At 31.5% G+C, this 15,413-nt stretch overlaps 1 protein-coding gene and 1 long non-coding RNA gene across 5 annotated transcripts in view; both read left to right on the top strand.

Annotated features, from left to right (window-relative positions):
• The window catches only part of LOC105831067 (GPI transamidase component PIG-S), a 293,030-nt gene that overhangs the window by 211,200 nt on the left and 66,417 nt on the right, over positions 1 to 15,413 (top strand). For all 3 annotated transcript variants that reach the window (XM_036293075.1, XM_036293076.1, XM_036293077.1), the window contains exons 5-6: positions 2,489 to 2,677; positions 2,734 to 2,872. In XM_036293075.1, the coding sequence (XP_036148968.1) occupies positions 2,489 to 2,677; positions 2,734 to 2,872 (328 nt within the window). The remainder of the gene's footprint in view (positions 1 to 2,488; positions 2,678 to 2,733; positions 2,873 to 15,413) is intronic.
• Positions 4,561 to 7,357, top strand: LOC105832505. Of its 2 annotated transcripts, XR_001138741.3 has the most exons (3): positions 4,561 to 6,083; positions 6,156 to 6,321; positions 6,492 to 7,357. It is a non-coding gene; the product is annotated as an uncharacterized LOC105832505 (long non-coding RNA). The 2 variants fall into 2 exon arrangements; XR_004964854.1 differs by having other exon boundaries at positions 4,561 to 6,321.

Here is a 15,413-nt window from a genome sequence, read left to right on the forward strand (position 1 = left end):
TTATATCATATTTTTAAAATAATACTTATAGTATTGAAATGAGATTATAATATTTTAAAATTCAAGATTTTCAAATTTTTCTAAGAAGATTATATATTGTTGCTTACATATGAAACAAGGATCGCGTTAATTTGAATACATAAGTTTTAATTTGAGAGTAATTTTTTTCCGTGTACAAAAATTAATTTGTCATACACGAAAATATACTTCACTAATGTTCTTTTACTTGGTTTATTTATAAAAAAAGTAATTTATAGTTGAATGCAATTAGTTTTACTTACATTTCAAATTTCAGCTCTGCACAATTTTATAACGTTCGCTGCACACTGAGTGTATCACACTCAGAATTGAACTTCCATTCACGCTGCTGCAAACACTAAGCGAGTAATGACCAGATCAAGCACGCATAAGATAAAAGGGACACCTAACTTTTTTCTTCCCCATGTTCCATCTCTCCACTACTGCTCGTTATAAAATGGCGCAGGTTTGAAAATCGGCCTGGGTGTGGCTAACCCAGTGTGCAGTCAGAGGGTTAAAATAGGACCAGACAACACAGACGCACACTTTGCGCGCGCTAATTAACTTTTTATTTCTTACTTTTTAAAAATAAATTGCAACGATAATTGTACAGATAACCATCTTTATTCAAATTTGACAGCTGTCAAAATTCAATTGCAATGATAGTTACTCTCGTAACACGAAGTAAGCGCAGCAAGAGAACCAATCAGTATTGCGGAAAACTGTCAACAATAAAATCGCTTACACAGCTTTTTTTAAAAAAGGATAACACGCAGCGCGCATCTGTATTAGCTAAACTGTCAGATTACAACTCTCGCAACATGAAGTGAGTCAAGCAAGAGAATCAATTAGCATCGCGGAAAAGCGGAAATACCGCTCGATTACGGGCGAACTTCTTACATTCCCATGGCCTTTTTTATTATGGATTCAAAAAATGATAATCTACATATATAACATTTATTTTATTTATTTTATTTTTATCTTCGGAAATCAAAATTAGCTAAAATTTTCTTATTTACATTTTGATCGATCAAAATTGAAAAAAAATTTGTTTAATTTTACAAATTTAAAATAAAAATTTATTCCTTTTATTAATATTTTAAATAAAAAAATATTTCACAAAATTTTTTTTATTTAATCTTTATTTTTAATATTAAAAAATGAAAGAGTAACAAATCGTTACTTTTTAAGTAACAGTAACAGTAACTAGTTACATTTTTTACTTGGTAACGAATAAACGGTAACTAGTTACTTTTAAAAAGTAACCTTCCTATCCCTGCATATATATATATATATAGGATGTTATTAACTTCCGCATAATATTTATACCATCATGTAGTCTATGAAAATTGAAGACGAAAAGCTTTTTAACATTTTTCGATTCCATGCGTACAGTTTTTATAATTATTGTCGGAAATAGTGAAATACGCTTAATGAACGCATGGGTATAACGAGAGGTTATCTCCCCTGCGCAGCGACAGTCGCTTTATTCTCTACCGCGCTCGCATTTTCGCAGTTATACCTGTGCTTTCATTGGCCGTATTTTACTATTTTCCGACAATAATTATAAGAGCTGTATGCATGGAATCAAAAAATGTTAGAAAGCTTTTTATCTTCGATTTACATGGGCTACATAATGGTATGAATATTATAGTTAGAATAGGAAGTTTATTAACTCCTTGTATATATGATTGTTTTGTTTCACATAGGTTTTTAATTTTCCATATGTTTTATATACCTCTAGTTCTATTTATAAATATGTCTATTATATTGGTAATTTTTTTTTTTGTTAATACCTTTTTAACAAACAACGAAAAATGGATAAAACTTATAGCATTTTGATCTTCCTATATTTTATCCGGATGTCCCGTTAATTCGCGATGAATTAAGTGGAGAAAAACAATGACGATGGTAGTGTTTTATACACAATAATCTAATTTTATTTGAGATAAATATACGAATTAAAACCTGATGCGTAACATTGTCTACGCGGTATTTTCACGTCGGAAGAAGAAAAGGAAGTGACGAGAATTAAACTAGAGAGACTAGACTTCTCTTTGGTCGTGTCCATCGATTTTTAATAATACATAGACAGGGCACCCTTCCACTGAACAAAAATATGCAGCGCCTTTCATGTTAATGCATGACACTGCTCTTTGGTGCCTCAAGCGCATTAACCAATGAAAACGCTTAAGCGTCCATTTCAACAGTTCGATCACCAAGACATTATTATTATTATTAGGCATCAAAATCTGTTATTGTAGACACATTTTATTTTTTTATATTTGATATTTTTATTGATCCTAATTTCAGTTATTGCCTTGCCTGAAAAATGTATTTTTTTTTAACAAACATTAGTTACTGCGAAGAATAATACCATATGTTTACAATGAACATCAATTTTAATCGTTAAAGAAAATCGTATAATAATTTATATTTGACTTCAATAATATATAATTTCTTGTTATAGAATACATACAACCGTTTCTGGATGAACTGTCCGTCTTAAGTAATTTTTCGGTTAAATCGCAGTGGCTGTACTTGTTACCATTAGATATGAATCCCAGACGTGTACCCGACAGTAGTCCGAGTCGCAAACACTTTGCTCTACGCGAGAGTGTTCTGCCACAACTTGTGACACCATTGGAGAAAAAATTAGGTTCGTAATATGTGCAAAAAAAAAATGTACGTTAAACATATCTGATTAAATTTTAGCGTCGCAGGTTAGTCTTCATCCATGTATCAATTTAGTCGTTTATATGGTACCGTGTGACAATGCGCCTCTACATATCTATACCCGCAGTGGGCACAGATCACGAACGGACAGCAACATGGAAGCTTTTCTTTCTCCGAGGTATCTATATATCATTTTCGATTCATAATTAGTATACTTTTATCATAAATATTTTTAATCCTCAGGATACGAATTATAAAGAAGATACAATTAATACAAACTTAGATTAGCGTAACTCTTAAACTTTATCGGCTCATATCTCCAAATAAATTTAATCAATTTCAACGTTTTTTTTTCAATCGAAAGGAAAAAGGTTCAGAATTATGATAATCTTGATTAAAAATTCGAAGAATTAAATATTAAAAGAAAAAGATTTTTTTTTAATGTGAGAAACGGATGAAAAATTTTTGTAAAAATTTGACCGTTTTTTTACACGCCTGTATTTATTAGAAAAAAAGATAAAATAATAAAATCGGTGGTTAATGGTAAGCTGAAAATTGAATTTTAATAATCTATGATCAGATTTTTTATTCTGTTCTGAAAATATATTTGGCGATATGAAAATATGATATTTTCCGACCCAGACAACAGACATCTTTTAAAAATATGACAGTACGTCTAATTTCTTCACGTCCAGTTATCTTGCGGTTAAAATGATCCAGGAGATAAACTACCAGATCCATACACGTGATTGGTTAAACTTGATATTTATCCTCTGGATAACTTTATTGGAAAGTGAAGAAATCGGGCATAAAAGACATCTTAAGGGGATACTAAACTGCTCTGTTTTATCATTAATTTTCGGACACCGAAATCTTTTTATTGATTGCATGGAATTGAAAATCCTTCTCCAAAATTAAAATACAGATAATAACGCGGTGCGCTGCGATCAATTTCATACGAAAAACGAAAGAAAGTTAGAAAATTATAGTTTTGTTATCGACTTCTGTAGTCGACTCGTGAAAACATTGGCTGCGTATAAAAGTTTTAGACTTTGTACGTATAAAATAAGCATGGAGCGCACTTGGCATTTCAGCAAAGAACAATACTGTGCTTTTAGAATGAGCCTAGGAACCTTAGAAAAAAAGTTTTCGGTGTTTAAGAGGATCCTATCTGTTTTATCGTCAGAATTGTACAATTTGTTCCAATGTACAACTTTTTATTGCATTTACAGAATTAAAAATTCTCCACAATTAATTCTAGAAAAGGATTTCGAAATCTATAAGAGAAATACATACAAAATTTTGTTAATAACGTGCCCAAATGACCCTACATTATCGACCTCGATCAAGTTTGACGAGCAGTTTAGCATCCTCTTAAGAGGATGCTAAAGCCGTGTGTTTTACCGACATTCTGTATTTATCACTTAATTTCGAATTGAATTTACAGAATTGATAATCCTTTTACACTTTTAAAGTACGTACACAAATGAACCCGGCGACGATTAGATAAAGACAAAAAATGCAAAAAATTTTTTAAAGTTTATTTGTTCATAAAAATATTTGCTTCAAAATACAAGTTATGTAGCTTATACGTACAAATGAATGGTGTTCCCGGGTTCGGAATAGATTGAGGAATAAGATTATAATCGTCAAATTACGATTACAAGCCGTACAAAAAAGATATTTTAAAAATAGAAGCGCTTAAACGAATAAAATTTTTGATCACATAAATATGTTTTTTTAGGGCTTGTAAACGTAATTTGACAAATATAGTCTTATTCCTTCTATTCCAAACTGCGAGACACCATTTATTTGTAAGTATAAGCTATATAACTTGTATTTTAAAGTAAATTTTTTCATGAACAAGGATAAATAATGACTCTGCATTATCGACCTCAATCAAGTTTGATAGGCAGTTTAGCATCCTCTTAAAGACGTCTTATATCCCAATTTTAGATATTGTGTTTGGATAATAGTCTGGGGATATTTTCCAATGTTACCAAAATAAGGCATAAAGTAAAATATTTCTTTTATATGAATAAATAATTAAAAATATTTTATTAATTTTGTTACGTCCGGCGGACTCCACGATTTTCCTTTGTCAGAGAAACAAATAATAGCGTTTTTCACTGGTCGCACTAGTGCACACTCAGTGCGCACCATCCGCGGGCAACGTGTTTCACTGGGCGTTTCGATGCGCACGAAGATAGTGCGCGCTGTTTCACTGGAAAGTTTAGTGCCGAGTTTTTGCACTATAGTGCGGAAATTTGGCACGAGCTCCGAGGGACGGTGTTTCAAACATTGGTGTTTCTCAATTCAGTGCAATATGGCAGCGCGCGACATTGAAAACTTTTCCAATTCGCGGAATGCACATTTAGCTTGAACTGCTAGGCCGGTATTCATAGTCGAATCTTATTCAAGATTCTTAAGCACGATCTTGAGACGTCAATGCTGTTATTTCATTGATTAAGTAAGTCTCAAGTCGGCTCGAAGCTAGACTTAAGATAATTCTTGAACTTAAGATCGGTCTATGAATTCCGTCCCTAGATTTGTTATCATTGTCATCCAGCAGTGATGAAGAATTTTTCGCAGAAGAAAATCCGCGGAAAATTCCAAAAATAGAAAATTTTATTGAAGTGGTACATAACCTTATGGATAAAGAGGTATATTTATCTATTTCATAGGCTTTTCCGAAATAAAAATAAATTCCTAATATAAAGCATGTAAGCCTGGCTGGACATTGTCGTTATTATTTAGAGGTTTTTTAATTTTTTATAATTGTAAATATTTATTACTCGCATATATCACAACAAACGTTTTGGCTCTCCGTTTGGGTTTTCAGTATTCTTTTGATTTGTAAACAATTAATATTATAATGTCCTCAATTCTAGTGCAAGAACTGATTAAAATTTAATAATGGGCAAGCAAAAAGAAAATCAATAAGAATCAATAAAAATTTATCTTAAAACCTTTATTTGTGTTGTAAAAATATTAATTAAAATATATTTATCTTAAAATATTATATTATTAATTATGTATCACATTAAACATATATATAACGGATTGCGGATATTATTTGTTTACAAAAGAACACTAAAGAGGATCCGAAAGGTCGAAACGTTTGTTGTAATGTATGCGAATAGTAAATAAATATTTTTTATTTAAAAAAAAGATTCTTAAATAATAAATGACACTAACTGGCTAGACTTACATGTTCTATATTAATAATTAAATTACATTATTGTTATAGTTCAAAAGTCATTTTCGCGTTGAACAACAGCTTATAAAATAATAGAAATTTATAAACATTCTGGATTCTATCCACTTGATCGGAGTCACGGAGGTAGTGAACCTACCACCGCAGAATTGGATATTTTATCATTTCTGTGGTAAGTTTTTATTCATTTGTATTGAAATACTACTTATAATTTCTGTGTTAATAGTAATTGAACATTCCATAGGTTTGCTGGGAATAAAGTCTGCCTTAGAGATGTGTCGCAAAGATTTGGTGTATGTCATGCAACAACTTTCAGGCAGAATGACCGAGTACTTAATTTTTTATTTGACATGGCTCTAAAAACCATAAAATTTGAAGACAACGAAGTTTCTGCAAACGAGTTCTTACAAGTACGTTGATCTGAAGATTATTAATATTGTAATATGTATATATATAATTCTCTCTCTCTCTCTCTCTCCCTCTTTCCATATACATATATATACATATAGGTATATTTATTGATAATTATTCATGCAAAAAAATATAACAATTACTTGATTAAAGTATATGTAATTTTCAGATTGCTGGTATTTCTAATGTAATTGGCTGTATCGATGGTACGTCGATAAAAGTACGAACACCAGCGCATAAAATTAAATCAAACTACGTAAATAGGCATGATATTCCTGCAATCACATTATGAGGTATATGTGATGCTCGAAAAAGATTTATCGTTGTCTTCACTGGGATTCCAACAAAGATCCACGATTCGCGAGTAAAGTTATCGGACATCAATAATGATTTACCACAAATCTGTGATGGAAAATTTCATATATTAGGAGACGCAGCATATCCCATAAGAGAATGGCTACTGGTTCCCTATAGGGATTATGGAAATCTGTTCGATAAGCAGCGAAATTTTAATAAAAAATTTTGTGCAACTCGAGTGTTAATCGAAAATGCATTTGGACTCTTGAAAAATCGTTTTCGACAACTTACTGAATTAGATCTTCATAGCGTTGATAAAATGTCTAAATTCATAATTCTTGTTGCGTCTTGCATAACTTATGCATTGACAACAACGATGATTTTATTTTGAATAATGATATCGAGTTAGACAATCAAGAACTAAATGATGAAGGTAGAGGAGAACAAGAAACTCTACTCCGGAGATTAGGAGAAATTAAAAGAGATCATTTATTAAATGTACTTTTTCCATGAAATAAAGCCTGATACAACAATACTTAAATTATATATTGCATATGTATTTGTTTGTATGTAAACCATAATAATAAACATTTTTGTTTATAAATATTCAGATTTATTTATTTTTGGTAGCGAAAAAACTTATTTGCTAAGAGTAATATTACATTGGTTTAGTAATATTATTGGTAATAATATTACTAGACCAATACTATATCTGCGATTTCTAAATTTGTAAAAAAATATAATTTTAAGTAATTATTATTTTATTATGTAAGTTAAATTGTAAGAAAGCGATTTTGTATTAAAGTGAATTATTCGGTTTAGCGGCGCCAAGTAAAATTTGTATTAAAATATTTATTTGTAATATTTGTACAAATAATTATTTGTAAAAGTGGATGTTTTAGTTCGTATAACATCCATTTTCATAGTTGGTGCATTTTCTTCATATCATTACTTTTGTAGAGAAAATTAACTTTTTGTTGTTTTGGGCGAAAAGAGAATTTTATTAAAATTTCGTACATTTGTAATGCCAAATTAAAATTATTTTGTACAAAAATAGATTTTTAAGGGCGTTTGATGCGCACGTATACTTGGCGCTTTTTTATACCTTTTTTTTAAAAGGTAATTTTGTTGGGATTTCACTAACTTTGTAGTGTCAGATATCTCATTTCTTTTTATAATATATATGAAAATTCTTAAGACAATTTTAAAGTTTATATCTAATTAAAGATCGAGATTCAGATTGAATTAAAATATTTAACAAAACAAAGGTTATATTAGTTATATTTTTTTCTGATTACATTTTAATTTATTTTCATAATATGCCTATTATATCATAGATAGAAATACGGCTGTGTCGAATTTGAAGATTAGTATAACACTATGTGTAGTACAATCAGATAAATATATTATACAAAATTTTCATTTTTTATTGGAAATAAGTATTTAGAGATAAATTAATACTTTGTGTTGTGGTTTATTTTTAGTTATTTAAAGAAAGAGAAGAAAAAATACTTTATTTGAACTTAAATTAGAAAAATAGAAAAAGAAAAATGAGTGAACGAGTAAGAAAAGAGAAAGAGAGAGGGAAGAGGAGGAGGGAGAGAAAGAGAGAGAGAGAGAGAGAGAGAGAGAGAGAGAGAGAGAGAGAGAGAAAGTTAGTAGTTAAGAAATAATAAGAAAAAGTAAGAAAAGTAACATTATTTGACATGTAAATAAATTATAATTATTGTGTTAGAAAGAGTATTATTGTTAAATTGAGAGAGAAAGAGAGATTGATTGATTGATCTTTTATTAGCTTTCTCAATACAGCTATTTTCAATACATATATATACAATTTTATGCTACATCATTAAAAACAAACTCTTTTAACATTTGTTTAAACATTTCTAAACGATTACAATGTTTAACTTCGTGGTAATGCGTTGTACATTAACACACCCTCATAAAATAAACTTTTTTGCGCGCTTCTTGTTTTTCGAAATTCAATAACAATATCCCCTGTCTGCCTAGTTTCGCGTTTTCCCTCTACTATTCTAAGTCTATTACTAAATTGCTCCGGCATCATATTATTTAAGATCTTAAAAATAAACATGCACATATTGTAATACAGCCTTTGTCTTATGGTTATAATTTGCAACGCTTGGTGCATACATTTAACTTTGGTACGTATCACATTGCAATATGACTCTCATAGCTCTATTTGCGCTATTTGGAGCCTACTTAACTATGTATCTCCCATATCTATTAGTAGCGTCGCACAATATTCAAAGTGAGGTGCTATAATTGTCTTGTATATCGTACATCTAGTGTAAGCCGAGATAAAGTTCCCCATTCTATTTAAAAAACTTATTTTCTTCCCTATTTTTTTTTAGCATGTAATCACAGTGACCGCTGAATCTAAGTCTATCATCAATAATTATGCCCAAGTACTTTATTATTTTTACGCGCTCAATCTCATTTCCATCCAAACATCTCACAATAGCATTGCCTCTCAATTCTTTCCTTATACCTCTAACTAACATATATTTTGTTTTCCCCGCATTCATTTTCAGTTTATTAATATTTATCCATTCCTCCACTACGTTAAATGCAATATTCAATTTCCTCTCTACCTCCGCACTCCTCTCACCTGTTACATATATTAACGTATCGTCCGCAAACATTTTTATATTACACACATCCGAGCAAACGTTAACAATATCATTCATATATATTATAAACAACAATGGGCCCAATACCGAACCCTGTGTCACTCCGTATTCCGTAATCAGTATCTTAGACCATCTATCATTAAATTGAACTTGTTGCATTCTATCTTTTAAGTACGACCTAAACCATTCTAGAACTGTTCCTGTAATACCATACTGGCATAATTTCTCTAATAATCTTTCTCTATCAATTGTCTCAAAAGCCCGTTTAAGATCTACAAAAATAACTCCTACTATTTGTCTCTCATTAATAATCAATTTCCATTCATCTATAACTGTTTGAATTACTGTTTCACACGAATAATTTTTCCTAAAGCCGACTGATGTTCCGTTATAATATTATTACTTTCTAGGTAGACCTCAATTTGCTTTTTAACTATTATCTCTAATACTTTTTCATATATTGGTAATATATTAATAGGCCTATAATCACTTGCCCTCTTAGGTTTTTTTACTTTTGGTATTGGAATTATCGTGGATGTTTTCCACTCTTTCAAAAAACAACCCTCACTCAATGACTTATTTATTATATCACAATATTTCTCTTCTATGACACAAAACCGTTTTTAATATATCGCTAGTTATTTCTTCTTCTGTACCTTTCTTTTTTGGTAATTCCCTAATGATTTTTCTTACTTGTTCTGTCGTAATCGACTCAAATTTTTCTAGCTCTCCCTTCTTTTCAATACAATAAATAGTTCTCTTATTTGTGCTCGTTGTATAATTCTTATCTATAGATTTTATTATGTCTTTAATATTTTGTATATAATATAAGTTAAATTTATCAGCTATATCACACTCTATATTATTGTCTAATATTTCAAAATCTATTTTTCTTACAACTTTTGCGCCTATTGGTCCTCCTCTAATAAATTCTTTTAATGATTTCCACATAGTTATGGGATTGTTACTATTATGATCAATCATGTTTTCATAATATTCCCATATTTTCGGTATTCTAAAAATTTTCTTAGGTGCTGAGATGTCTAGCGCATCTACAATACTATTAATTAAATTCTTTGCCCTTACATTAATATCTAACTCATTAATATCTAAATCATATTCTTTTTCTAAATTACTCTCCACTAGCTTAATAAACTCATCCGCATTATATCTACTATAATCCCTGCCACTGAATTCTTTCTTTTTATTTACAATCTTGTTCATATTTATGACGACTTTTATCCACGCATGATCCGTTATCTTAGGTTTGTACTTGACTTCTACATTCATATCTTTATTCGCAAAAACTAGATCTATAATTATTTTACTATTTTCGGTAACTCTCGTTGGTTTAGCCACATATTGCTTCATACCTAGACTTTGCATAGTCGTTAGTAGTTTATTTGTATAATAAGAGTCTGTCATACAATCTATATTAAAGTCTCCTAATATTATACACTCTTCTTTTATCGTTAATTCTTCTACTATCTCCTCTAAGAATCCTATAAACTCTCTATGTGACGCACTCGGTGAATGATATATTACCATTAACACTCCTTTAAACAATTTCTCTTTTGCTTCTATTGCAACGCACCATACAATCCTTTCTAATTTTTTCAATACTACTATTTCATACTTGATGTCTCTTACATACAGAGCACCCCCCCCCCCTGTATTTCTATTTTCCGCGTCGCATCTAACCACACTGTATCCCGGTACACTTATTTCACTGTCTTTAATTTCCGCAATCAGTCTCGACTCCGACAATGCAATAACTGCCGGATTTAATTTCTTCATAATCTGATGCTGTATCTCGTCCTTATGTGCCATTAAATTTTGCGCGTTTGTATATATTATCTGATCCTCTTCTTTCTGTAATTGCTATTTTTTGGCTTCCCATCCACCTCTCCTCTTCTCCTCTTCGATAGCCCTCTTATATGTCGGGCATTCCGGATCCAGAGCATCATGATCGTCTTTTATTTTTAAATTATATGTTTTTATTTTAAACATACAATTTACACATTTGTTCTGTTTCTCTCTACATTCACTTGCTTTATGCTTTTCTGTACATTTATGACACGTTTCATTCCTCGTACAATTTTTTGCAATGTGGTAGAATTCCCAACACTTGAAACATCTCTTTATGCTGAAGTGATTGAACACAGGACATTTTCTCCAGCCTATATTCAACTTTTTGTTTTTTTAACATCAATTCATGTGTTACTTCATCTACTTTAATTATTAAAGATCTACCTTCTTTTCCTTTCCTTCTAGACTGACTATCATCCATATTTTTTCTTTTCGGGATTTTCTTAATTATGCTTATACGAGATTCACCAATACTATTCTGTTTCTTTATTGTATCTATTAGCTCATCATCATCCAACTCTATTTCTTCCTCGCTAATATTAACAATTTTTATTTTCGGCTTCTTTTGTAATGATTCTGTAACATTATAATTGTCACCTAGTTTAGACTGTACTACATCTTTTAATTTATCTATTTCTCCTCCGGTCTCACATCCTAGAATTATTGTTCCTTCTCTTCCTTTTCGTACCTTTGTTATACCCATTGGCATATTCTTAATATCAACCTTTTCTTTTATTATGTTTTTAGTGGTCTCACTTTTTTGCTGAGTCTTCGGTTTGATGATTATGATGTTTTTCTTCTTTTTCTTCGTTGCCTCACTGTAACTGCCGCGCACATTTTCCGCTGACGCCTGCATTCCTCCTCGTATTATTTTTCGTAGGTCTTCCATTTCTTGTTTAATAGCTTTTATTTCCTCTTGCACTGTTTCCTTAATCAGCATTTTTATTTCTCGTTTGCATGCCATTTCATCTCTCTCTCATAGTTCTTACTAGCCAATCAATTTTCGTATCCATGCCCACGTTGACTCCTGTCGCTATTATTTTCTTCTTACATGCGGCACATCTATATTCCGCATATTCATCGACCATATTAGTAGGTATCGGCTGATGCCGATTCTATCGATACGGGCGCCCACTCACGTACGTAACTTTACCCAGCTAACCATTTGCTACCAAATTGTCAGCAGACTGCTAAAAATTTCTTGCGGAATCAGGCTGCCAAAACCATGGCCTGCTGTGTCCTCGAGTGCGCCCCAATTGCAAGCAAAAATTGTTATCAAATCCTGATATCAAATTGGGTGCAACACCAGAGCAGACCTGTCACTAGCAATACAATGACAAATTCACGCAGCAAATTGAGAACAGATGTTGCAACGTAAACTCACAGCAGATTTGCGCCAAATATGCAACAGATCTGTATTCATAAATGATGATAGATTGGCGACAGATTTGTCGAATCTTTTCATTTCTTTTTTCATCACAGTTATAATTTTATTTGAGAATCGATGTAAGCAATCTCTTGGGAAGATTTATTAATTCAGGAGTAGGAACAGATTAAATAATTTACCCAACCCTCTCCTTAGCATCTAATATTTCCTATAGGGGGGCTTCAATTGACCTATCTATTTTCTCCCTTTATATCGCAGGTATATCATCTATTCTAGGTGCAATTAATTTCATTAAATTTCTTTGTAGTTAAATCTCATTCCAAAAAAATGAAAATACTACCAGTTCTGTATCATAAAAGTATAATGTGGCGGTTCTCCGCCACATCAGACTCTTCCGCAGGCGCAGCGAAGGAAGATAATTTTTGCTTACCTTCGCGCTGCGAGTGGTCTTTATGTAGCGAGTTAACTGCATTTTACTCCCGAGAAAGTAAGCCGCCTATCGACGGTGCCGCACTTTTTATTGCCAATTTGACATTTCGACAGATCTGCTGCATTTCTAGTATCAATCTGTCGTGTACTTTGACACACAAATGTTGTTGCATTTCTACAGGCAATTTGCTGACATTGTTTGCACTTTGGTGTTTGTCGTCAATCTGTTATCAATACTTTCAATAAATCTGCTCGCAGTTCACTATTATTTTGTCATGTATTCTGATGACAGACGTTGCTAAATATTTGCTGAATATCTGCTAATAGTGTTTGCAATGACAAGATATGTTTCTCATTTGTCGCCTTTTTGGCAACAGAATCTGTTGCCAACATTTGTCACAGCAGAAATGGTTATAGGGGTAATTAATATACACGTCACTATAAATGTCTACCTGTCGCGACATGTATGACCCGCATGGAAAATACACTGATTTTCCGCATAGATCCACGCACTCTCGCTAGAAAACTTTGGTCCTATTTAGTCCTTACGCGTATTCTTACAGCCACGACACCTTTTTATAATTTTTTTTTACTTCTTAATCACTTTAAATTAACTGCATTTGTGGAGCGATCTTTGACACGTCCATCACGCAGCGGAGAGTGAGAGAGAGAGGGGGAGAGAGAAAGAGAGAGAGAGGGGGGAGGGAGGGAGAGGGAGGGAGAGAGGGAAATCATATTGAGTATTAATGTCTATACGTATGTACGTATATACATATGTGCATGTATGTACATATATATGCATTTGTGTGTATTTGATCTCTCTCTCTCTCTCTCTCTCTCTCTCTCTCTCTCTCTCTCTCTCTCTCTCTCTGTAAGTAATTCTTTCTCTGAATATTATATAATATAATTAGAATCAAAGGTCGGAAATAACAGTGTAGCCAACAGAATATATTTACTTGAAGGTACCAAATATAACGTAGTTTAAAAAAAAGATAGAATAAAGTGAATGGTTTATTCTTTTGCAATGTATTGAAATAGGTAAAAAAACACGAAATCTTGTCTGAAACAATACAGACTATGTCACCCAGCTGGCCTGCCGACGACATGGTCACAGGCTGCAATGTCGGTGATACATTTATATGGATCTCCAAGGATCATCTGTATGTCTTTGGCTGGTATTCATAGTCAGATCTTATATTCAAGATCATCTTAAGTACTATTTTAAGATGCCATCAGCCAATCACAGAGTCGTATTAGCATCTTAAGACATTGCTTGAGACAATCTTTAAATAAGATTCGACTACCATGAATACCAGCCTTAGGCTATTTAGTAACTCATGCATTCTATGCAATCCAGATATATGGATAAGGCACAGAAATATACCGATAAGGCTTTTAGTCAAATCGAAAAACTAAAAAGTAAGTATTTAAATATTTTGTTGTTTCCGAAACAATTTATTATAATTAATAAAATTCTCTCCATACATTCATAAAGATCACATTTAAAAAATTTGTTATTTGTAGCTAAATTATAATTATAAGTTTATAATTATGTTTATTGTTCTTTTACAGTTATTGATAATAAATCTATTTTGTCCATGTTTCACTTAAAGCTCTTGAAACATACATTCATGTGTCAGCTTGTAATAAGGGAAACAAAAGCGTGGCTCTTATTGTGAATGTGGTTTATAATGGCTTTTAAGTAACATAGGCTGTCACATACAAAGTTAACAAACTTGAGAAATTTCCGCAAAAGCCACACATTTATTTCTCATTACAAGCCGGCACATGATTATATGTTCTAAGAGCATTGATTAAAATATGGGCAAAATATGTTTATTATCAACAACTGTAAAAGAACAATCAATATAATTATAAATGTACCATTACAATTTAACTACAATCTTAATTGTAAAATAGCAATAAATATAATGCTATATTAAATTGATGCAAAGAGAATGAAAAGTAAAATATAGGAGGATGACATGTCGCTCCAATTTGAAAAGTCAACTTATAGTTATTTTGAAAATTCATGTCATGTATGCCTTGATTTACAAAAAAATAAGTTAGAGAATCAAAAATATAAAAAAAAATTTTTAATGTAATCTTTGTAAATGTATGAAAAGAATTATATTAATTAGAATATATTGTTTCGGGTACAAAGTATTTAAGTACTTACTTTTGAATTTTTGATTTGATTAAAAACCTTATCTGTATATCTCTGTGCCTTATCCAGCTCGCATGACAATTACTAAATAGACAGACGGAGAGGTAATTTTTGGCATCCATCTCCAATATTACAGCTTGTGGCCACGTCATCGGCAAACCAGCTAGGTGACACTAGCCTATATAATATGTTGTAATAATTTGAGACAAGATTTCACATATTTCACCTATTTCAAAATCTAAAAAAGATGGTTGTACAATATATTTAAGAGCCACACAGTTGCAATACGAT

Source organism: Monomorium pharaonis, chromosome 10, assembly GCF_013373865.1.
Source record: "Monomorium pharaonis isolate MP-MQ-018 chromosome 10, ASM1337386v2, whole genome shotgun sequence".
Taxonomy (NCBI): domain Eukaryota; kingdom Metazoa; phylum Arthropoda; class Insecta; order Hymenoptera; family Formicidae; genus Monomorium; species Monomorium pharaonis.